At 57.0% G+C, this 24,769-nt stretch overlaps 3 protein-coding genes across 3 annotated transcripts in view; 2 read left to right on the forward strand and 1 right to left on the reverse strand.

The window, feature by feature from the left end:
- Positions 1 to 461: 461 nt before the first annotated feature.
- VOLCADRAFT_88835 (uncharacterized protein) lies at positions 462 to 10,100 on the forward strand (the record flags this gene model as incomplete). The annotated part of the gene is made up of 17 exons (XM_002948413.1): positions 462 to 609; positions 946 to 1,016; positions 1,366 to 2,486; positions 2,820 to 3,786; positions 3,973 to 4,657; positions 4,879 to 5,344; positions 5,705 to 5,855; positions 6,289 to 6,663; positions 6,898 to 7,021; positions 7,348 to 7,526; positions 7,732 to 7,804; positions 8,087 to 8,199; positions 8,451 to 8,513; positions 8,567 to 8,718; positions 8,878 to 8,912; positions 9,485 to 9,662; positions 9,998 to 10,100. 17 exons carry the CDS (start codon positions 462 to 464, stop codon positions 10,098 to 10,100), a joined length of 5,004 nt encoding a protein of 1,667 aa, XP_002948459.1.
- A 4,245-nt stretch (positions 10,101 to 14,345) lies between these two features.
- On the forward strand, positions 14,346 to 17,905 carry VOLCADRAFT_88836 (uncharacterized protein; the record flags this gene model as incomplete). Its single annotated transcript, XM_002948414.1, has 6 exons — positions 14,346 to 14,427; positions 14,606 to 14,674; positions 15,116 to 15,139; positions 15,344 to 15,402; positions 17,501 to 17,719; positions 17,894 to 17,905. 6 exons carry the CDS (start codon positions 14,346 to 14,348, stop codon positions 17,903 to 17,905), a joined length of 465 nt encoding a protein of 154 aa, XP_002948460.1.
- A 3,550-nt stretch (positions 17,906 to 21,455) lies between these two features.
- VOLCADRAFT_116855 (uncharacterized protein) overlaps positions 21,456 to 24,769 on the reverse strand; it is a gene marked incomplete at both ends in the record, with an annotated part of 9,107 nt that continues 5,793 nt past the window's right edge. The window contains 5 exons of the mRNA XM_002948542.1: positions 21,456 to 22,237; positions 22,739 to 23,180; positions 23,427 to 23,533; positions 24,044 to 24,176; positions 24,524 to 24,754. Of these exons, the coding sequence (XP_002948588.1) occupies positions 21,456 to 22,237; positions 22,739 to 23,180; positions 23,427 to 23,533; positions 24,044 to 24,176; positions 24,524 to 24,754 (1,695 nt within the window). The remainder of the gene's footprint in view (positions 22,238 to 22,738; positions 23,181 to 23,426; positions 23,534 to 24,043; positions 24,177 to 24,523; positions 24,755 to 24,769) is intronic.

Below are 24,769 nucleotides of genomic sequence, written 5' to 3' on the forward strand. Positions count from 1 at the left end.
TTACGGCATAACCCGTTGAACGGGAGGATTTTCCAAGCGTCGTCATTTCCCACACAAGGATGCTTTCCATTTCAACCATTGAGAGCTAACGTTGAGAGCTACCCAGCTCAGGACGCGGGTGTTTGCATAGCGGCGTAATGCTCGTGTAGAGCCAGTTTCTTAGTGAAGATGGGAATATTTAAATGCTGTTTCTTAGGTGATGCCCAAAGGGAAGGGCTGGCACCTGATATACCCACAAGCCCAACGTCCCTTTTAGAGACTGTTATCAGTGCCCAGTTTGAGGCAGACACCGTAACTTCTCCAACACCAGCTCCTATCAATGCTTCTGACAAGCTTCAACGCATTTTGACAGACAAGGTATGTACACGATACCGGCAGCCCAAGTGTAATCACTGATTCACTTAGTCCTCGCTCGGACCGATTCTTGCCAACATAGGAACGACAGGACTCTGGTTTTACTCATGCAAAGGATGCCAGCAACGGCCTTGAGTGCGCACTGTCGCTTCAAGCTAAGTTGTGTGCGGCTGGAAGGATTCACCAGTTTCCTGAAGCTAGGGCAGGGTTTCTTGTTGAGACGCTTCAGAAGCATCTGGACGCATCGTCTGTGCGGTGAGTACTTCCAATATCGAATAAGGTCAGCTTCACCTGTTACACGACATCCTTTAAGGAACGACGCTGTCTATGCGACCCGCTCCTGACTGGCGTCCCCGTGACCATGGATCTTTGCGTGTACCCTGTTCCACTTCAGCAACACCACACCTGTGCGCGCTCGCGGCTGGGTCCGCAGGCTCTATGTAATGGCATCCGATGGTTCTGCTCGGATTGGTGAGGGCACTCTCGTGCAATTGGCTTGTGCTGTCTCCCGAGGAGGACAGATCGCCGGCTTAGCGGCCGCAGGGGGCTTTGGAGCGGCCGCGGCGCAGGACCCGCCTTGCCCGCACCCAGGTTACATGTGCCCCAAGCACGAGCCTGTGGGTTCGTCGTCAGCGCTCCTTAGGCAGGCGCTAGTGAGCAAGGTAGGGGGGTAATATGGTCGTGGTGCTAAGGATCGGTGGACCGCATGCCGCCACGGCTATGGGTCGGCGCCCGCGAGCACCCTCGAGCGCCTCCTGATCTGCCGCTGCCCGGCTTCTTTATGTCTTCCGCCCGCAAATCATATAAAGATATGTCGAATCACTCAGGTGCATCGTAAAAAAAAAGCGCTGCATTCACCAGCCTTGAACTCAACGCGCCCAAGAACATTTCGGCTTCGGCGTCAAAATCAAAAAACGTCCCATCTGCGTTGCTGTGTACATGTGTGGATGATTTACGAGGGATATTTTTTTGTTTGTTTTTTTGCTGTACCGTCCTTGCTGACGTGTCCAGGCCTCGGTCGTGCTGAAGTGTGCCGCCCGGCATGAGCTTGCGGAGGGGGGTCTGGGCACAGCGTCGGCGGTGCCCCAGCCGCCCCAGCAGCCGCCGGTGCGGCCATCTCACGGGTCCGCAAGCAACCCCTCCAGCAGCTACCGAGGCGGTGGTAGCGGCACGAAGGCCTTCCCAGCCACCGTGGCGACGCAGTCTGGCAGCAGCGGCTACCTTTTCTCCGCCGTACAACCGGATGTGGACGCCGCCGCTGCTGCCGTCACCACCGCCGCCACCGCCACTAGAAGCAACACTGCCCAATGCTGTCCTGATTTGGACCTTATCGACGAGGACGCCGTGTTCGGAAGCGACATGCTATTCGCCGCCGTACCGCTGGTGTACGGCATGTCTACGCTGGGCGTGCTGTGGATTGCTGTACCTGTTGCCGACGACGACGCGATGACGATTGGCGCAGGAGCCCAGCTGCAAACCGGCGGAGCTACCGTGGGACCAGCCGGCGAGCAAGACGGCGGCGGCCCGCTTCCGCAGTCTAGACCGCCACAACCCCCGCTGTCTGCGACGCAGCAGCTTCAGCAGAAGCATCTGGAAGGTTGCAACAGCAGCAGCAGCCGCGGCGGAAACGCCGCCGCTGCAACGCGGCGCGGGGCGACCCATGGGTCTTCCATCTCCTTGACCGGCATTGCTTCCGGCCCTGCGGCTCTGCTGGCCAACCCAGCCGCCATGGACAACGTGGCCATGTCCGTGGCGATGCACCTGGCGGCAGGTTGCGCCGAAACCACGTACCTCAACCGCTTGGGGGAATCCCTGTACAGGCTGGCGGAGAGCGCTACGCTGGCAGAGCTGATTCTGGAGCTGTGCAGCTCCCTCGTACAGCATGTTCAGCATCGTTTTTACGTGGATGCAACCGCCCACTCGGCGCTGGTGCCGATGCCGGATTCGCGTGTGGCGTTCATGTTGCGGCCGGAGAGGGTGGATGGTCCGACGAGCTTGCGGGCCGCGCGCCAGCAGCAGCACCCGTTGTCGCAGCAGCAGTCCCGGTTGCGGATGGCATCCGTGCCGTCGGTGCCGAGCGGTGCAAACCTGCTCAACCTGTCAGGGGCGCCGGAGGTGGGAAATCGATCCAGGTAGGGTGGCAGGGATTTTTTCAAATCCTTGTTGAAAAAGTAAGAAACTCCGCAAAACCTCGGAAATGTAATGAGTTGTAACAAAGAGTAACACATGTTGGTGGTTATGGCTACAGTATCTTCACCAATATGGGCCTTCATAAGAAGGGGCTCGTTAGCAAGTATTAAGTGATTGTGAAAGGAGATCTCCAACCTTGTAGTGGATACGGCCTCTGGCCAAAGATGTGGTGGCGCCTGGGGGAATTTTTTTTACCTTTTTCTTGTCAACAGTTGACTTTGCCCTCGGCAAGCTCATGTGTACGGCGCTCGTTGCGGCTCATACACGTTTTCCAGGAGCGTTACACTGGCGGCGCATCTGGCAGCAAGCAACAGCAGACGCAGCAACCCGACGACAGCTACCGCCACGACCGCTACCACCACCCCCGGCACTACCACTGCTACTGCGACTGTTACTGCGACCGCGGCTGCCGCTAATGCAAGCACCAACGGCCGGCAGACAGATCCACAGCGCGCGTGTACGACGGCGGCATCGTACGACGGCCCTCCTGTGCGCGCAGCGCCGTCACGGGCCTGCTCCTTGTTGGCGTTACGGACCTCCTCGGCTCCGCGAGACGTGTTTATGCTGGAGAGCAGCGTTATGCGTTCCGACGGTTCGTTTGGGCTGCTGTCGAGCTGCCAAGCTGGCGGTGGCGGCGGCGGCGGCGGCAATTTGCCGCCGTCGCTGTCGGCGCGCGCCTTTCGCCTCTCCAACACGCTTCTGCAGGCCATGTTGCACAATGCTCAGGTACGGCAGCAGCAGCAGCAGCGCAGCGGCGGCGGCGGCGGCGGCCAGAGCCCAGGAGGACCTCTCCTGGCGCCGGCCCTGGACCGACTCAAGCCCTCGTCTGATTCCTTTGATGGCATCGCCGGTGGTGGTGCTGCTGGCGGCGGCGGCGGCGTACTCGCCGGGATGTGTGTACGAGACTGCGCCCGCCATGTGCAGGATGAACGTCAGCCTTCGCGGGACGTCTGTATGTTGATGATATCGGCTGGGGACGGCCCTCGCTTTGGCGGCGGCGGCGGCATGCCGGGGAGCAGTACACGCGGCGGCGGCGGCGGCGCAGCGGCGGCCGTGGTTTCGGAGTCCTCGGTAGCGTTACCAGCCGGGGGCGGCAGCGGCGGCGGCGCGCAGTCTCTGGTGCTTCTGGGCATGGAGACGGGTGACGGTGCCGTGTTAGCGGTGTACTTGGCGTTTCCGACGCCGGCGCCGATGCAATTGCTCGAGGCGGTTCGGGACGGCTGTAGCGTACTGTTGCGGGAGGTAAGGGCGTGCAGGGGCCGAGTGTGAAATGACTGTAGCTGAGTTTTCGTTTGTGCGTTCCAACGTTCCAACGTTTCGGAGCAAATGTGCTGATCCGAACCCAACCAGTGGGAAAATACGTGTTGACCTCCGATCCCTCCCCTTCACCCTTTACCCTTTCTATCCGCCGCGCAACCCCACCCGCAGCACCTAGCTCAGCTTGTACGGCACCGCCTCCGCTGCGCTGACCTGGCAGCGGAGTGGGAGACCCTTCGCGCCGGCATCCCCGGCTCCTATCTCTCCGTTTCCCGCTGCTCCGTCGTACCGCCCGAACCCGCCGCCGGTGGTGGCGGCGGCGCTACGCCGTACGTCCACTCGCCTCTGTCGCAGCCCTACGCTCGCCGCGCCGCGCCGCTGCTTATGATGAGCGCGGGCAGCAATGTCTTTGTCGCGGCAGCGGCGTCAACAGCGTCCGCGACGGGGTTGGGGGGAGAGGAGGCGGGGTTCCTTCACGGCGCGCTGTCGTCCAACAGGGGTATGGCACTGGGCATGGCGTCGCCGTCGCTGCCCAGTCGTGCAGCGCTTGGGTCGGTGCCGGGTACGGCACCGGGTACGGCACCGGGTACGGCGGTCCCGGGAAGCGAGGCAAGCCTTGTCAGCTTGGCACCAGGGATGGCGGGTCAGGGCGGTGCCGGCGGCGCAAACCAGTCGGCGTCGGCGTCGCACTTGATGGGGCATTTCAGCGCGGCAGGCCACGTCAGTGCGACGGGCCACGTCAGCTCGGCTGCGCACGCCAGTGCGACGGGCGACGTCGGCGGCCTTGGACCCATGGGTCGCAGCCGTAAGGCGTCGCTGACACACGGCGGCATGGACTTCAGCGAGCGACCCAGCGGTGAGTGAGCGGCGAGCGCTCAAAGATTAAGGGCCCACCGAGTAAGGTCAATTGACAGCGCCCATGTCATACCCCCCCCGCCCTCATCCTCCCCCCGCACCTCCCATTCCCGACCCGACTGTTTACGTCCATCGTTACATTCGCTCCTCTGTGACAATTTCACAATTCACATTCGCTCCCTTTCCACTTCTTCTTCTTCCTCCTCCTCCTCCTCCTCCCAGGCTTAACACTGGGAGGACCTTCATGGTTGCAACGTGCCCGTCGCAGCATGTCGGCAGCGCCGTCAGCGGTGACGCCATCGTCCCGTTCCGCCTCGTCACGCGGCATGTTCCTGCGGTTCGGCAGCCTCAAGCAATCCACTGGCGGCGGCGGCGGCGGCGGCACGCCCCGCAGCCCGCTTACCAGCGGCTGCTACGCGGACCGCCTCGCCGACGGAGCCAACAGTCCCATGGGTCCGTTGACTGGGGAGGCGGACATCGAGGAGCCGGGCGTCTGGGGAGATGCAGCAGCGCCTGCGGGCGCCGCCGCCGGCCTGGCGGCCGCCGGCATGCTGACCGTGCACGATTTGGACGAGACGTACGAGAGCTGGGGCATGCGAGCTCACATGGGCGCGTTGGTTGACTCAATTTTGAGTACGACTCTAAGGAGCAGCGGAGCGCACCTTCGCGTTGATGAGGGCGGCGTGGGGTGAGATTTGTGTGTGCGTGTGTGTGTGAGGTTTGTGGTTGCTCGCGTCGTGCTGCGCAGGCTTTTGTCGGCCTGGCGGTTGGAGGTTGGTCGTCACGGCACGAGATGTGGAGGTTTAACTTTTTGCAGGAAGAGGGGCTGGCGGTAACCCTTATCTATCTGTCTACCTGTCTATCTATCTATTTATCTATCTATCTATCTATCTATCTAGCCCCACATTTCTCCTCTTATTGCCTCCCTTTCGTTATCTTGGCAGTAAAGCTCATTTCCCAGAGCACACACAGCAGTCGCCCCGTCGCTCCGATCGCCTGCGCCCGAGCTTCTTCCCTTTTTTGTCGTTGCCCTCGTACGCTCGTACAGTCGTACGGAGATGGCGGCGGCTCGCGTGACTGAGGGTCTCGAGGAGCTTCAGCTGAGTGCCGTACTGGGCCAGGGCGCCAGTGGTGTCGTACTCAAGGGCATGCTGGGCTGCACTCCTGTGGCCGTCAAGATTATGGAAATGCCGGATGCGGTGAGAAAACCGAAAATAGAAACAATTAATAAACAGCGAGAAATAGTGGAGGGCTAAGACAGCAGGGTATAGAAGGAAAAAGGCAGGCCGCAAAGGGACAGGGAGAAAGGGAGTTCAGTATACGGTAAGGGGCTTCGAAGGCTGTGGTTTCGGAGCGCACTCAGAATGGGTCCGTTTTCTGGATCAAGAGTAACGAAACTTGAGACCTGGTAGCGGCTGCCGGAAGGGTTGGGGTTTGGGTGTCACGGAGGCTAGCCAAGAAGGCGGGACGGGGACCGGGGATTGTGGCCGAGTGGAAGTAGAGGGGGGGGAAACGTGTTTTGTGGTTTCGGGGCAACGGGAGTGGGTGCGCGTGTGCCAGTGTGCGTGCTCGTGGGCAGACCAGCACCGTAGCCCACGCTGCTGCCACCTTGTTACCGCTCCATATCTGCAGCCCCCCTCCCGACTAGACGATCCTCACATGCCGTACACATGCCGTACACAGGACGCGTCCATGGGCGGCAGTGCTGCTCGTGGAGACACCTCCTCCCCGGGAACATCCACCGCCCGCGATCGCAACCACCACAACCACCACAACAACAATAACAACAACCACCCAGGCGTTGAGACGGCCTACCTGAACAGCAGCGATGAAGTCGCACCTGTTGCACCGTTTTTGGAGGGCTTGCCTTGCAGCCCGGGGGCAACAGCAGCGGCAGCGGCGGCCGCGGTTATCGATGCTCGGGAGGTTCGGGCTCGACGGGCCCTCCTCCGTAACGCTATGGAGGTCGCGATGATGCGGACCATTAGCCACGTAAACATTGTACAGGTTCGTGAGAGCGTATTACGGGAACATGCTATGTGTCGTACATGTATGTGCGTGTCGTATATGTGTCGTGGAACACTGGTACGGGGCGGTAGATATGGAAGACGTGGGGAAGTGGCGATGGAAGGGGAGGCCAGTTACGCCAGAGGTTTAGGAGTCCGTTGAAGGTGGCAGAAGTGAAGGGTATATCCGTTATGACGGACTGGACAATAAATAAATGCTGATGGTGCCGTACAGGCCTTTGGCGTGTACGACAATGTGATTATGGAGCGTCACGAGGGCCGTCAGGGCATCATCAGCCTTCGCCGGATCAACCAGAAGGACGCCAACGACCAGAAGGTGCCGGACGCAACAAACCCAGGTAAGGCATGAGGGTGAGGTTCGTTGGTTTCGGTTTTAGTCGTTGGGTTTCGGTATCGGTTGGAGCCTGGGGCCTCGAGCGGCAGCAAGGCGGCTGGGTGGCTGCGGGAGCTGGACTTTATGGGTTTTGACACCTCGCATCTTGACAGACATACAGACATCTATGCATATATACAGACATATATACAGACATACAGACAGACATTTGTACAGACATTTATACAGACAGACAGGTCTCTGTTGACCAAAATGTTAGGTCCCCGGTCAGGTGAAAACGGTGTAACACACACCTACGACTACATACCTCACCTACCCGGCATACCGCAGGCATGATGCGGAGCTCGCCCATTTGTACGGCAATCGTACTGGAGCTGTGCGATCGGGGCTCTCTGGCGGATGTGCTCCATAACCGCAGCTTTCCCGCGCTGACCCTCCCGCCACCCCACCCTTCGATATCGCCGGCTGCTACCGCGGGGGCGGCCATGCAGTACGCGCGATACTGGAAGGTGCGGGCCTGGAAGGTTGGGAGTACTAGGGGTATGTATATGATTAATATAAGATATGTATATGACTAAATAAAAAGGCAAAAAACTGTTTAGCTGGGCAGCCGCCTGCCTCTGGATGTCGCTTGCCGAGTTTTTTGTTAATTGCACCGTGCATATGCACCATATATGCACGTTCCGACGTCAGCGTGTGTGTTTTGCCGTACAGGGCGTGTACATGACGCTGCTGGAGATTGCGCTGGCGCTGCGGCACCTGCACTCCCGGAGGCTCATACACCGAGGTAAGAGTACTGTACGACACGATACGATACGACGTACACGTGCCTGGTGACGATGTAACTTTACGTGCCGGGCTTTCCGTTCCCAAAGAGTACGGCTTTGACTTCCCGGGGATCTACTCTCTCCGCCGGATCGTGTGTGTTTTGTTTTCCCGTACTTGTGCGTGCAACCCTATGGGTTATTAGCCATGTGGCCCCCCTCCTGTTCCTCCCTACGTATCCCTGGTACCGGCTTCGCTCTCCTCTGTTCTTCATTAAACGCAACCCGTCAACAATATTCCTCAGATCTGAAACCCGGCAACATCCTGCTCAAGTCCAGTCCGGGTGACCCGAGGGGCTGGACGTGCAAGTTGGCGGACTTTGGGTTCGCACTTGTGCTGGATCAGCTGGACCAATTGGTGGGTTTTAGCGGGTTTTAATGCGCCTTTCATTGTCTCATTTGTTTGGGAGTAATAATGAGCTGTGTTCCCATCTGACATACATACTCGTGTGCATATCCATTCACATATACACTTTTCTTCCGTTTCCCTTTCCCCCTTTTTAATGCCGTGGTCCCTTTTGTTGTGATGGGAAATCATGTGTTTGGTAAATCATGTGTTTTCACGCCTTCAGAGCGGGGACGACTCCATACCCTCCCAGCCGCATGGAGGCGGAGGAGGAGGTGGCGGAGGTGGAGGTGGAGGAGGCGGAGGAGGAGGAGGAGGAGGAGGAGGTCAGTGCTCGTCCTCCTCCTCCTTGCACTCGCTACCCACGCCGATGCCGCAGCAGGCGCTGCAACTGCCGTCAACGGTCAACAGCCAACAGTCAACTACCCCCAATGGAATGAATGGAGCTGTCGGTGGAGGCGGAGGGGGAGGCGGAGGGGGAGGTGGAGGTTCTCGGGACTGGTACACGATACAGCAACAAGTTGGGGGAACGTGAGTCCATTTCACCCCTCCCGCCACCCCTGCTTATTGTACACTCTTTCCTTGGCAGCAGCAGCTTCACTCGTTCGTGGTTCGTCCCTTTCCCCCCTTCCCTCCCCCCCCTGTTCACCCCTCAACACCCCTTTCACGCCCTCTGCCCGTCCCTTACAGGGTGACCCACATGGCTCCCGAGGCCTTTCGAAAAGGTAATAACCGAAATAATCAATGATTGATAAATACTTGATATAGTTGATATAGTTGATTGGCTGCTCAATGATAAACAATTAAGATTCTGATAAATAATAAAAAAATTTGAGTATTGCATTGTGATAGTGGTTGCTAGTGAGTACATTACCAGCAACCCATCAAAGGTGGGGACGGAAGGTCCTCGCACGTGCTTACACAGACGCACAATACGGAAGTCCACACGTTTTACAACCGCCCACGCTTCCTTGACACATTTTTACAGCATGAAGCTAAAAGACAAGAAACCTCGCCTGCTTTTCCCGTCCTTCCAAACAACAGCCACCCCAAAGGCTGCCGTAACCCCCTCCCGCCCTCCCGCCCTTTCTCCCCACTTCCCCACCTTTCCCCTTCTCTTCCCCCGTCCATTTCAACTCCTCAGTTAACCCTCGATGTGGTGGTTTCTTCCCCCTTCCCCTTGTCTCTTCAGATTTAATTTCAAATATATTTCCCTCCGCCCCCGACACGCGCGTGGGTTCGTCTTCCCCCCCCTAACATGCTCGTGTCGCTTATGGGGGCCTCTTCCTCTTGACAGGCTCCCGAATCGACGCCTCCGTGGACGTGTTTAGCTTTGGCATCATCATGTGGGAGGTGGTGTGTGGTCGGGGACATAGGCCCTTCAAGGATCTGCCACTGGACGCAATCGGGCCAGCTGTCACCGGCGGCACAAGGCCCATGTTCCCGTCGGGAGATAATGTACCGCTGCCGTACAGGTACGATGAAGTGATGTACGTGCATACGTACTTGTGTGTGTCTAATGTGCGGTTAGGTTTGTACGTGGGCTTAGTGCAAAGTGTGTGGCGGCTATGGGGAAAAGAGGGGTATTTATTATGTATGTATGTATGTATGTATGTATGTATGTATGTATGTATGTATGTATGTATGTATGTATGTATGTATGTATGTATGTATGTATGTATGTATGTATGTATGTATGTGTGTAGCCATTATTCCTAACGCTCACTCTCTCTCTCTCATTCCCTCATCCTCACTCTCTATCACTTCCTCATCCTCACCCTCTCCGTGCCTCTTACTTACACCACTGCAGGCAGTTGGCTCGATCGTGTTGGTCAGCCGACCCACGGGCCAGACCCGGTGCTTCGGAGCTGGTTGCGGTCATCAAGGGGCTGTTGGAGTCCGTGAGGGCGTGAACAGCCTGGGCACTGGGACTGAGAGCGAGTGAGTGACGTGAGTGACGTAACCAGCAGCCGGCAAGGCGTGATGGCAACGTACGTACGTATGTATGTATGTATGTATATGTATGTCGTTACAGGGTGGTATAGCTTCACCAGCGGCCCCCTTTCCCGAGGCAGTTCTCTGCTCTCCCCTGCGAGAGGGGCACCCTGATCCGTTCACCTCATCGGACTTCAGAATGTATTCGTTGGGTTCAGCAACTCACCACCGGCATCCAACCAAATCTAGCGGATCAACGACGCCACAACTTAGTTTCTGGTCAGCTCGCGAGTCGATATAATCACGTCCTTCACCGTCCACAAGATGGGGTGCCACCTCCCAATTCAACGCCCCTCGCACACTGAGAGGTCGGCAGGCGGATTTGGACCCGGAACTTCCGGGAACAGAAGTCAGGCCTTAACTTCCGCCAGCCACCTGCCTAATATGTATGTATGTATGTATGTCGAGTGGCGTAGTACCACGGCATATTCCCCAGGACGGTGCCGTACCGACTGTACGGCACATCCATGGCCGCACGGCCCCGCGACCGTGTGGCTGTCGTTTCTCCCGGAATTTATCTTATGTTGTTGTATTGTCACTACCTGGTCTTTTGACCTTGCCCTGCACCCTCCGCGGCAGCTTACCTTCGCGGCAGCAGCGTTGCTTGTGGCTTCTAGGAGTGTATGTTTGTATGTTTGTATGTGTATGCGTGTGTTCTGTTGGCACCGGCGGTGGTTATAGCTCTTAACGTGCACACACGCGCGCGCACACTCCTGGCGGAAAACTGTCGCTGTCCTTTGTTGTCATTCATCCCTGGTTGTCGAGAAGAACATGGCGGGGGGGAGGTGGGGGGGGAGGTGGGGGGAGGTGGGGGGGGGAGGTGAGGGGGGGAGGTGAGGGGGGGAGGTGGGGGGAAAGGTCGCCAGTGCAGTGCGACGTGCAGCACAGGGTCTTCTGGACCCGTAGCAAAGTTCAATGCACGCACATACACATATATACATATACAGACACACGCAAAATATACACCTTACACGCACACACACGCACACAACTCATGCACACACACACACACGCACAGATGCAGGTATATGGCCAACGGAGGGCGCACAGTCATGTGGGAGAGGGAAATAGGGGCACAGCCAAAAGGGTCGGTCGCTTAAGGGTGGCTATTGCTGCTGCTGTTGTCTGCTGTACCTCACCCCACACCCTGTCGTCGAACGGCATTATGGCACTGGCACTGCATGGCGCGGGGTCGAACGGTCTCTGCTGCCGGAGACAGACAATTCACGGCGGCCTCGGCTGGTTGGAACATGGTCGGGGGCCCCGTCCTGGCTTGTTGGCTTGTTGGCTTTATCCGTTGAAGCGAAGTGCGCCCTGATTTGGAGGTGAAGAGGAAGAATTGAGGATAAAAAGAATGTCTGTGTCTGTGTGTGTGTGTGAGCGGATGAAGGTGACATGTGGGGGAGAGGAAGAGGGAGGAGCTAAGGGGCGGAAAAAGAGCGCGAACGCGAGCGCGAGCGCGAACGCGAGCGCGAGCGCGAGCGCGAGCGCGAGCGCGCACAAGCGAACGATAGAAAGGGAAGAAAAGGGGGGAGAGGAATGCATGCATGCGGATGCACCCGCACTCGCACCCGCACCAACAGACAACAACAATATGGTTGCGGTGACTGCACAGCGCGGGCGCCGGGCGAACTGAGTCTCCGTTTGGCGTTTGGGGAGTGTACTGTGGAGTCGAGATTGTTGATTATGTATGTATATTTGTATTCGGAAAAGTAGGACCTCCTCTGCTTTTTTCGGGACAAGAAATCCCTTTTCTGTCCGCGGCATCAGCATTTACTTGGCGACTCGAAGGTGGTTGGCGGGAGCTGGGACCTGACCCGTGGCTGGCTGGCGATAGCTGATATGATTTGATTTAATGGAACATCATGGTCCGTGGCCGCTTTACAGCTTGTGTGACTGTCCACCGTGTTGATGGTGTTGTTGTTGCTGTTGATGACGCGGGTGTGTGATTACACCGCTATTGTGTGGGCAAAGCTCGTCCTGGGGTAGGACGACTAGCACCAGGGAGGGCCCCGACTGGGGGGCTGAAACACAGCACAGTAGCAGCGCAGGGGGGCGGCCGCGCGGCGGCTCTACGTCCGTCTGCTCCTCCGCGCGCGCCTCACTCCCTCACTCCCTCACTCACGCCATTGCCGGGGCGCTCTCCCAGCCCCTGGCTAGTCAACAGCACAGCGGCGCAGCTGTTGTTGTTGTTGTTATTTGTTGCCGCTACTCGAAATGCTGCCTCTGTTACTGTTACTGTGTTGTGTTGTGACTGTGGGTATGTGTGGAAAAATGGTGTCAGCGGTTACAATCGGGGGTTGCTTTGAAGCCGCCGGAGGACGATGCCCGGTACTGGAAACGTGAATATGTTCCGACGCCAACTCTTTACTTGCTCACTCACAACAACCTGTGAAAAACCGGATAAAGAGATGGTGAGGTGGTAATATTGCGGTAGTTGATGCTACAGAACACGGAGAAAAGCAAAAAGTTGAGATAAATTATTATATATGCACGCGACCTGTGACAGGGCTTCGGTGCTTTCGCCGCTAATATGCCCAATAAGACGACGTTTTAGGTTTGATTGCGCGGCTGCGCGGTGACAAGAAATAAAGCAGTGACATACAAGATGGGTTACTGTACGGCCGCGACATTCTTCTGCGAGACCCATCGGCTCATTGGCTGCTTTGGTGGCTCCTGCGTGAAAATCCACTAGTGGATAGTGTGACTGGATGGTGCGTTGAGGACTTGGTGTTCAATTTTGGAAATTGCGTGTTGATGGGGATAGTGCAGATGGACGGATTCGATATGTGTTTCGTATTTTATATAGCTTACTATTTCGTTTCACTTTGTGTGCGACATGGCTATACTTTGTTGTACACCTTGCAGGTGTCGAAAGGGGGGAATGCCTCCTCCTAATCCTCGTAATGTTATAATCATTTGCTGTTGGTGTTGGTTGGGTTTTGGGTCGATTGCTCGTATACGGCGGATACACTGCCGGTACGGTACGGCAAATTGTGGAGGGGAATGTTTGGCGGCATTAGAAGCTGATTCACTGCACGGTGGGCACGGTGGTCATGTACATGCCGTACTTCTCTGTACTGCGTCGTGCTTAGCTGTAAAGTACGGACTGCCCTTTAGGCCGTCAAGGAGTGTGTGGGGGCGGGCGATGTGGTCATGTGCCGTGTCATGTTTGTTGAGCCCGCGGGGCCCCTTGGCGAGGTCCCTTGTTAGGGAGGTCCGTTTGTCCGTCCCTTTGTTGTGTTTGGGGGTGATGGGGGAAAATATCGGCGTGGTGTGCTCGCAGCTCACGGACATTAGAATGCGCTAGGTCAGCTCCCTGTCCTGCGGCGCTGTTGGTTGGCTGCTTTGACATTTTATGATTACTCACGCATGCGTCAAATACTTTTCATGGTGCAGGTGGCAAAAAAATGTCCTCTGGCTTTAATTGATTAGAGCAACATTTTCGTTGCGCATTTTGTGTGTTTCTTTTTTAGATTCGCGGAAGTCGGCAGGGAGAGGCTGCTTGCAAGGCCAGCTGCTGGCCGGCTGTATAACGGCGTAATGTAACGCCTGAGACGTCCTCGTTGTGCGAAAAATGTGCGAAATAGTCTTTACCCGGTAGGCTATCTCCATGGCGCCTTTCCAGCAACACGTACGGTAATACCGGGAAAGACTTTTTAAAGACAAGTAAACTAACAACTTGATGATGTTGCTTCCGTGCTGGAACGTTTGTTGACCTCTGAAAACGCGATCGGTAGCGCGAAGTAACAAAAAACCGGGGCTCGCGGGGTTCAGAGTGGATTCGATGGTGTCCAGTTGCGAAATCTATACGGCAAGGAGGGGGAGCTGACAAATTACAGTTTCTGCAACTTGCATAACATTGCAAAGGACTAAGACTTAGAGGTTTATATTTACTAGGTAAATACTCCGAGCATCGATGGTAATCCGAGCATTGCCACGTCACTTTCGCAAAAGCACTTGCATAAGTTCCTCTGGATTGAGCAAAGAGTAAACCAAATTACATAGATTCTGTTAGAGCCCCACCACAGCTACAGTTCTTGAACTTAGTATTTGTTTTCAACTACCACTTCAAACTTGCCAGCTGCTTGGCCTTGAACTCCGCAACCCAGTTGACCAGTCTGACCGTGCGCTAACTGGGGCTTCAAGTTTTGCTTGCTAAAATGTCAAAGCGGGGAGCAGGCGAGCGGGACTTCACGCCAGCGCAAGGAAACATGCGAAAGGCGCGTGTAGAAGTTCGCCGAGGTGCGAGGGCTGGCTGAAATGCCCTGGTTATCTGATTGCTGTCTGTAGGTATTTGGGGTCACGGTGTCAGGAAAACTGTACTGAGTTTTTGCTGCGCGAAATCGTGGGGCCTTCCCATTACCGTAGCTCCGTGCACCGCAAGCTTACAGCCGTGCTTCTGTATCTTTTTGCTATGCAGCCGATGCTTTCCAGGTCCTCATGGCTGCAGCTCGGGCTAGGAACAGCGCCGCTCAGCAGCAGGCCACAGGTGAGTAACCTCGTCGCAGCAACCCGTTGCAGCGCACGTGCACGTTCACACTAACGGCATTGCGCTCGCCCCATATGAACCTTTTCGCACCTTTTTGCAAGATCCTGCTTGCTGCCTTCTGCACCGGTCAAGCTCATGGCCTCTACGGACGGCTGCAGTAAAAGAAAAGCCCTCTTAAAGCCCCATCTTCTGCTGTCCCCCATCTTGCGCTACGCTCCGGCCTACAATGTGTGTTCATCGTATCTACTCCCCCTTGCCGCATTCCTCATCGTCGTCAAAAAAGATTATTAAGCACAGACAAGCAACAACTGACTCAGCACCAGTAGTGCAAGGGCACCTTACGCACGACAACCTTTCACAGCCTGCGGCTTCCCAAACCCATGTCGCCTACCCTTCCACATTAATCTCACTCCACACGTTCAATCCCTCACCTGCCCGCAGCTGTGGCAGCCGCGACGGCGGCCGGTGCTGCCGCCGGGGCAGCTGCGGCCCCCGGCGCCCCGCTTCAGTCCGCCGGACTGGCAAACCCTGGCATTCCCCCGACCACCACCACCATCTCCCCTTCGGCTCCCTGCACGCACTGCGGCACCGTGCTGCCAGTGTCTGCAAACAGCTGCTCGTTGCGGCAGTGTTGTGCATGTCTTGACGTGTTTTGCTCCCTCTGCTCAGTGCTGGATTACGAGGAAAGGGAGGACCGGGTCTTCTGCCTGGGCTGCCTGGAAGATCAGGTTGGTCAGCTGCCTGGCTGGGGCCCTCATGGACTGCGACTCACCTGAGACTACGTCGGGATTTGCCCTGGTCCAAATTCTTCTGATCCTTAGATTTGGTTGGCTTGGGGGTTTGGAAACTGGGGTGCGTTGTGGGAGAGTAAAATCGTGGCTCCATGCCCCCTCCCAATCAACAGCCTTTAGTGGCTTTTTTTTCCGATATCCTTCACACGACGATAAAGCCCAACGCGCTTACCGCTCACCTTACTCCTGTCTCGGCTCCTCTTTCCTTTCCTGCAAACCCCACCGCAATACGTGCGGGTTGCCGTGTGCGCAGGCCGCAACATCCCGAGGAACCAACCCCCGAGGCAGCTTCAGGGCAGCTTCTGGGGGGGGTCCCTCAAGCAGTAATGGTTACGTCGCCACCGTCAGCCTCTCCTTGAGCCTCTCCCTTCCCTTGGGCGGACCCACGGGTCGCTGGGGCCAACTGGACATGCTGGGCGGCGTTGGACGCCCCGCACGCAGTCCCTTACCCTGCAGCCGTACACCGCAGCAAGGCCACACAACAGACGGCAGCAGCCAAGCACCGGGGAGTGCTTTTTACAATCCCCGTAGTCAGCAATCCACCGGGGGTCACCGGGGGTTCTCAGCACTGCTAGGGTATGCCGGGGCAGAGTGCTGAAGGTCCTCAAAGCCCCAGGTAACACGTTTGAAACGTTTCACCTGGGGGATGTGCTACCGCACATTACTGCGCAACACGGCCAACGGAGGATGTCGAACACCCTGCCAGGGGAATTCTGTATTGGGGCTGCGGCATTCGAGTTGGAAGTTGCCATCGTCAGGAAGTGATGAAGTGAAAAAGACAAAACGTGAAGAACTGGCGGCTTCTGCAAGAGCGAGAATTGGGTTTCCATCCCTCAGGTCATTTGGGTCCCGCTTTTTCGCAGTGCAGCGGCTTATCTTCTGATTGTGAAGAGCTTGCGGCCAAAACCTTGGGTGTGTTGTGTTGTTTTCCTTTCTCTTTGTCTACTGCCACAATTTGTTGTGTGGGGAGGGGGGAGGCAAGGCGGGAAACGCAGGCCGGAGGTCTATCTCTGGGTCTGTAAGCGCTGCTGGTCTTCTGACCCTTCGTCTTATGTTCAGATTTCCCGGATTTTGTTCCGTACATTCTAGAAAGACGGGCGCCGTTGTGAGCAGCAAGCTTTGTGGGAACCAGCATCAGCAGCTGCGGCAGCAGCAACATACGATTGCATTTGGCTGCGTTGGAAAGTTGTCGTGGGGAGAGCTGCTGGAAGCCCGTCTGTTTATTTGCGGTCTGTTTCCCCCCATTCCATTGAGAGCGTGGGCGTTGGTTGGTCTGAACTTCGCCGCGCGTACATGCGTTGTAAGTGGGAATGTCTATTGACGGGGCTATGCTGTAATGGAGATGGTGCAGCGTGTTGTGTTTGTCGACGAGGTTATGGGTAGCAGCGCCGGGGAGCGTGGTGAGCGCAGTCGCAAGGGAGTGTGGACATCGCAGGGTGTGTGGGTGAGGCTGAAAGTAGCGGTGGCTATCGCCCTGTTCTCCGCTTCCAATTGCCTACGGGCTACGGGCATGCAGGTTTTAGCAATGTGGCTTCGTTGCGGGATGCATCCTCATTTTAAAAGGGGATTAGGAATTTGTATTATGAAAGGTATTCCGGCATCGAAGCGGCTAAACTGCTGAAGCAGATCCCCACAACAAGAGAAAAGGGGACGCCGGAGGGGCGTCGCAGGGGAGCGGAGGGAGGAGGGACACAAAGCTGTTTGGCAGACCAACGTGACTCACACGAAGGGCGGGCGCTGTTCGGTTTGTTTAATCGGGATCCTCCAAAGAAGAAATGCGGCGAATTTGCGGACCAGGGGCTGACTGAGGGATATGGATTGGTGGTGAGTGTTGTCGCAACGGATATATTGGGTGAACCGAGGGCGGGAGGCAGGGATGCAGCCTTACTAGCAGACACTTAACGAGGGGCCAGGTGATGAGCCGCCGCTTTCTGGGCTGGAAAAGGTCCACTGCATGGCCCGGGGGGGGGTTCTGGAGCGCGTGCAGACAGCTGTCTCGTACACCAATACAACTACACCGGCGCGGCCACCACAGCAGGTCCTTGGCGACGGTATTGGTTTTGGGGTGCCGAACGCGCATGAGCGGGGACTGATCACCGAGGGAACATGCCATCACAACTTTGGTGAAATAGCTTGCAACTGGAAAGGCCTCTCGCTTGAGACGCTGGCACAGCGCGGTGGCGCGTCTTTGAGATCTTGCTTCTTTGGTTTGTGCCGTCGCAACGCAGCCATCCAGGGTCCTGCAGCCAATGTGGTCAGAGCGGCCCATAAATACGCAGGGCGATTCAGGCAAGTGACAAAGTTGGAAAGCACCGTGTTTCCCATGTGTTTTTGAACTCACCACACGTTAAACTTGTTTCTACATACCTGGGCCAGAGGAAAAGGTCACATCGTCTCCCCCATTTAACCTGTGCTTCTCCCCCCCCAGTCAAAACAGTGAATTCAAACTCACCAAAGCGGCAGTCCGCGACTGCCCTGGTCGCTGCCACCCTGGCGCCCCGTAACCACCACCACCAGCCAGCGGAGTGACTAAAGTCATGCGAGACTCGCGTGCACGTGTGTGCAAACAGAATCAGACAGACATGACGGCGGATGGGGCCCAGCGTCCATCATCATTTAGATTCTCAATCCAACAGCGTTAGGTTCAAAACTGCACCAGTTGTGTCATTCTCTCCAAAACAAACAACGACTGAAGGATAGACAATAGTCCGAAAGCCGCAGATGGCTGGAGCACCCTCGAGAAGAAGAAAAAACCGCAAGACGCAGCAGATACAAGGGCGTCCGTGCTTTGGATCCACTGCAAAGCCGACTCTTCCGACTCCTGGTAAACCGGCCACAGCAGCACTGCTTTTGCTCACCAGCCAAGTACGATCTGCGTACGATATCACCGTACAAAATCCACTCTAGTTGTCTTTCACTCGGCTCCGATGCGCATTCTACGCCAAGAAAACTTTCTACTGCAACAAAATTTGCAGATAACTCCAATCTTTAATAAAGGAAAGCGGTTTAACTGCAGGAAAACTACATTTACCCATCCGTCCTCCATCGTGACCAGGACCATGCAAAAACTTCGCCAGTACGTGTTCTGTACGACGTCGCAATTTCCCGTACAATGGATCTCGTACTCACTGGGGAAGAAAGCAAAAAGCCGCTGGGGAAAGATGCTTGGGAGAGGCACCGCAGCCTCGGTGGCATAAGCGACATAATGAGGCGACGAGTAAACAGCAGCATCATGGCCATTCAACCAGCCCAAGTCCCGGGTCGGGCTGTGTGACGGCGGAGGGCCAGACACGCCATCATCGCATCCGCGCCGCCGGTGCCCTCATCTCCATGCCCTTCCCCCCGGACCAAGGTCAACCCTGCGCCGTACATTCTCCATGCCGCTCAAAGCGCCAACAACTACCAATTGACACAACTGCCAAACCGCAACACCATCTGTGCAGCGACGACGCAAAAAAAACAATAGGGCAGTCAGTCACGTGGACGTAGACGCGCCTACCTATCACCACCACCACCACTACGATGACGACGGACTGTGAGGGTGTACAACATGGTCGACACATGGCGTACATCCTACCATTAGGTGCCGTATAGTGTACGGCATACGAGCACCAAAGCAGAGCAAAACAACTACCAAGAAATTCAGTTAATGCCCCAGGCGACTTGCACCGCCACACGGTAACCGGAACGCACATCACAATAAGAAGACAAGCGTTATATTTTTGGAGCGGGGAAAGACATACGCGCTAAAGAACTAAAGCACTCAGGTTTGTATAGTGCACAAATGGAGCGATAAAGACAGTTCCCGTAGGCCTTGTCGAAATGGCCGGGCTTTAACGGTAACGGCAAACAGCTACGGAGCAACACACACCTCCGCGAGATGGCTCTTGACAGCTCTCAACTCTCCTCCCCACTTCAATTTGCAATAAAGCCTTTGTCGCCACTGCAGCCTTCCATAATAGCGCAGGTGTTGATAACTACCAACTACTCACACCGACCTGACGGACAGACACCAAAACTCAATATCCCCCAAATATATATCCCCCAAAATTACACTAACCCAGCTCCTCACGAGGTCCCACACCTCCACGCTCGTGCTGTCTACACCCCCCTTACACACGCCGTTCCGCGAATCCGCCTCCCTAGATATTTGCCACCTACACACTGAAAAACCAACAACCCACAAAAGCCCAATCAGCATCAGCATGGGGCCCAGAGGGCCCCAAATCCGAAGACGAATTGTGTCCAGCCCGGTGTATTAGTCGTATTCGTTACGCTCCCAAGCACTTCCTTCGCCCCCGCCGTGCCCACCCCCTACACTACGCAACACTACGCAGAACAACAAGGTACCGAGAACGACATCTCTTCCTCCCCCAGTTTTCATCCCCTGTCTCCTATCCTATCCTCACGAATGGGGCGTGCACGGAAGGATGTTGCTGCATGACGGACGCGACTCCGAAGACGCACAGGCCCAATCTGCCAACCCACTGCTCCAATCTGGCCCCCAGCCGGCACTTCCCAGTCCCTCCCCCCCCTCTCTGCCCCCTGCCCCCCCCCTCTGAGGGCCCACGGGCTGTGATCGCGGCCCTAGCCAAGCAAGTGCTCCTCTCTCTCTCTCGTCTCCCTCCCTCAGTTTCCCTCTCTCGCCACTCCTTAAGAAAAGCACTCCCTCAGGAAAGTGCATGTCTGTATGTCCGCCTCTGTCTGTCTGTCTGTCTGTCTGTGCGCCATGTGGTTTACTTGGGGCGCCTGCCCGGGTCTTCTTACTCCTCCTCTTCCTCCTCCTCCTCCTGCCCGGGTTCCGCCGCACAATGCACCCAGCCAACTCCCCGCCCGCGCCGCCTTTTGATACGGCCGTAATGTGTGGCTCTACTGTGTACGACGACCGATCATGTATGTGTGTGTCTGTGTACGGCACTCACGGCGTCCCGTTGTCCCGCTGCCTTCTTCATGTCTCAAATAAAACATGCGCCAGCTTTGATAAGAGCCAGGTCAGGCCCGAACCTGTGAAGGTCAGAGCAGCAACGAGGGCATGTACGACATGACGAGCCACAACCCATTTTGGTCGCAGCAAGAGTCACAGGTGCGATACTAGAGTTCGTGCTCCACAACCCCACACAACGAGCCAGCGCAGCACGGGCTGGTCTACATGGCTATTAGCGTAGCGTAGAGTACGACAGCGCAAACGGCGCACGCGCGTATGTACATACATAATGTGCGTGTGTGTGTGTGTGTGTGTGTGTGTTTGGATATCTGTACACTCGTGTATGGATGAAACTTCGTGACGATCAGACGAAAATGGGGGCCGGGAAAGAGGGGCCGGGGTCCTTGGTGATCCAGAGATCAGAGCGGCGGCCGTATGCAGCGGGGAGATGTGTGCCTGTGTGCCTGTGTGCGTGTGTAGGAGGGGGGAAGAAGAGTGAACGCATCATGCGTTCACGTTGCAAGAAGAACCAAAGACATCCAAAACGATGTGTGTGCGTGTGTGTCAGGATTGAGGGCGGGTATTGAGGTCTCTGAGTGGAGTTGTGTCTCTGAGATGAGCTACGAGGCAACTGGGCTGGGCACACACACACAACAAACCCTCGCTGCATGCGTCCTTGGTAACGTTCCGACATGCGTCCTTGGGGCCCGGTGGCATCGTGGTCGTATCCATCCAACCTCAAGCCAGGCGATCGAGCCCCAGGAACAACATGTCGGACAACATGCCGGACAAAAAGGTCCCCACTTCCAAACACCTCTGGAGTGGGGAACGAAGAACGGACAAGCCTAGACCAGCCTAGCCTAGACCAGACTGGCCAGCAGCAGCAGCAAAGGGATAACAAAAGCCGCGTTGAAACATACAAACACACAGACATACATATATACACAGCACAACCCGAGAGCTCCCAGGCCCCGGGGGGGGGGGGAGGCCCCCCCCGCCGCTCCGGTGCCACTCCGCGGCCGCCACCCGCCGAGGCACCCACAGCCGGATTTCCGGTCCTCCACCTTTAGGGCTTTACGGAGGCAGAGCTTCCGCTGCTGCTAACACCGCCGCCAGAGGCCGCCGCTAGTACGACGGGTTGCGCCGACGCCCGGGCGGCAGCAGCACCGGGGACTGCTGCGTTACCGGAAGGAGCGCCGCCGCTGCTGCTGCTGCTGCTGCTCGTCGCTACGGTGGTGTTCACTGTCCCGGCTGAGCTTCCTGCCGACGGGGGCAGCGGCGGCGCCGACGGCGACGGGGGTTGGGTGACGTCCAAGTCGTCAAAGCTGGCCAGGATGACCATGCTGCCGCCGCTACTGCCGCCGCCGCCACCGCCTGCACTGCTGCTGCCGCTTCTGCTGCTGCTGCTACTACTGGCGACGGTAACAACGCTGTCTTCCTCTTCCGCATCGCTTTCCTCTACGTCCAGGGTCATAACGAAGTCCGCGGCGGTGACACTGTCCCGCCGTACTGCGCTGGCAGCGGCGGGGGCTGTAGCAGCGGCAGCCGAGGCAGCGGCTGTAGCAGGTTGTGATGCAGCCGAGGCAGAGGCGGTAGCGGGCGATGGCTGGGTCGGTTTCGGCGGGGTGCTGAAGCGGGTGACGACCGTGGCGACGGTTCCGGAGCCAACCCCAGTGCCCGGGGCTGACGTGTCAACCAGCTGTACGACAACGGCGGGTGGCGAGGAGCTACCACCACTGCCAATTTGGCCAGCAGCGGCAGCACCACCACCACTACCGCTACTGCCGGCAGCTGCGCCACCAGCGCCGCCGCTGGGCATAACAATAGCACCTGCAGCTACGGCAGTTGCTGCGGCACCAGCACCACCGCTCCCACCAACGGTGCCAACCAACCCTCCAACCGCTCCAACCGACTCACCGGAAGCGGCTTTCTCACCTTCCCCTGCATACATAGTACGGCAGGTTAGCGAAAGCGATTGATTTGATATTAGTGAAATGGAAATTTGACGGCGGGCATGTGCAGAGTGAGAGGCAAGCAGACGCAAAACCCTACATGACCCACGGGTCAGATAGTCACCACACCATAAACCGGTGCATCGCAAACAAAACGTCCCGCCATCGTGGCATCACACCACAGGTCGGGACCTCTCCTTCTCACGGTCTCATTCTCAGTCTCAGTGTCAGATGGGTACGCCAGCCAGCTAGCTAGCTAGCCAGCCAGCCCGGCTGGCCAGCCAGCCAGCCCGGAAACACCATAGAGCTATTTCCAGCCAGTTTGAAGCGACATACATACATACATACATGCATAGATACATACATACATACACATAGTACGCTCTTTGTAACGTACCTTTGGAGGATCCCTGCGCCGGCGGCGCAGCCTGTGCGGTTCCGCCGCCACTGCCGCCGCCGCCGCCGCCGCTAGCAGTCGCTGCCGTCGTTGCATCCGCCGTCACAACCACAGAGCCAGGCGAGCTGCCGCCACCGCCGCCGTTACCGCCGCCGCCGCCACCGATGCTCTTGCCCGGGCTCCCCGGCGGCCCCGCTGCCGTCGCCGCTGCCTTGCCTGACGTAGCCGTCGTACCGCCTGCCCCGCTGGACGGCGAACTCGTCGACGGCACCGCCGTCACCTCAGCCGTAATGGTACGGCCATCTGTGAGGGCCCTCGCAGCCGCGGCAGCGGCATTCCCCGCCGCCTGCTGAACGTCCATGGTGACCTTGGCCGCCGCCATAGCCGCGGCGGCTCCTAGCATGGGCGACAGCGCCTCAACCACCTCGGGCTCCACTTGAACCTACACACCGACCACACAACCCTCAACACAAAACCGAAAAAACAAACCGTTTCACCAGCAATTCTCTCCATTTTCAGGCGATAAAAGACCGGAGGCGGCTTTTGAAACCAACGCACACACGTGGGCCCAGCTCCTACCCTCTCATTCTGTTGGAATGTCTTACCACATTCTTCATATCTATTCCCTAAATCCCTAAATCCCTCCCTAACACCAATCCGTACAGTACTGTACGATACCGTAGCGTACCGTAGTTCTCGGGACCGCCAGTTTGGCCCCGTTGCGCTCCACACAGTCCACAAAGGCCAGCAGCAGGTCCTGCTTCACCGCCATGAAGGACTCGCGGTTCTGAGCCTCTGCGGGGACGTCAACACACAACCGTGGGGGGTGGGAGGGGGGAGAATGCCGTGTATGTGTGACAGTATGTGTCTGTGAAATGCGGGTGCTTCCGAAAAGGAAGGAAGGACAGAGTCGTTTGTGTATAAATACGCATCTACATGAATTGCGCACAAATATGCTTGGGGCTCCCCGTCTGTAAGAGCCTCTGAGGGGGGAAGGGGCCCATGGATATTATATACATACATTTTCATACACGCATATCATATACGGGAAAGGGGAGAGAGGGGGGGATACACACACATACGCACAACATGCGAGAAACAAAACAAGGAAAGGAGTTTTCGGGTTGGGCATAACGGGGCGGAGGAGGGGGGAAGGATGTGATGTGATGAGATGCTATTGCTCTTGGGACCCATAGGAATACTGAGCTGAGGAGGTCTCCTTCATTCCCTCACCTTCCCTCCCCAGCACCTCACTCCCCGCCCCGCCCTCACCAACGTAGCCCCCCGCCCCCCCCCCGCCCTCACCAACGTAGAAGGACACGTATATGCGGCAGTCCTCGTGGGTTAGCTTGTCCAGGAAGATCCGGCGGTGCAGCTTCGTGATGATGCGCTGGTCGTTACGAACGATGCGACGGATGTCCTGGATGATGGTGTTTACCTGGGGGAGGTCACCACCACGCACACGCAGAAACACGCACAATATAGTGACGGAATGGAGTTGTGGGGAGGGGGGGTGATACATCACACGCGGGTAGAGCACCAGGCACACCACCGGACCGTTTTATAGTCCCCCCCCGCCGCCGCGGGAAGATCTTAACTAAAATTCTCAAGTATTTAAAAAACAACCGGAACAACTGGATACAACCGAAATATGTCGATTATATAAGGCAAGCAAAATAATCTCAAGATCAGCAGGCAAACATCAATCAGGAAGTCCGTCCGTCAGGCAAGCATCAGTCCGTCCGTCTGTCTATCTGTCCCTCAGTTCCTCCGTTCGCAATATACCTTGTGCACGTCCTGCACCCGCACGCAGATCATCTCGAAAAACCGCCACTCGCGGTTCTTGCGCGTGATGTTGAGCACTATGTTCTTGGAGAACACGGCATTGGGGATGACGAAGACCTCCCGCTCGTAGGAGCGTATGGTGGTGCGGTACCAGCCAATGTCCAGCACCATGCCCTCCACCACCTTGTTGGAGTGGAAGAAGTGAACCTCATCGCCGACCTCGAACGGGCTCTTGGAGGGGCGTAG

Source organism: Volvox carteri (assembly GCF_000143455.1).
Source record: "Volvox carteri f. nagariensis unplaced genomic scaffold VOLCAscaffold_10, whole genome shotgun sequence".
Classification (NCBI taxonomy): domain Eukaryota; kingdom Viridiplantae; phylum Chlorophyta; class Chlorophyceae; order Chlamydomonadales; family Volvocaceae; genus Volvox; species Volvox carteri.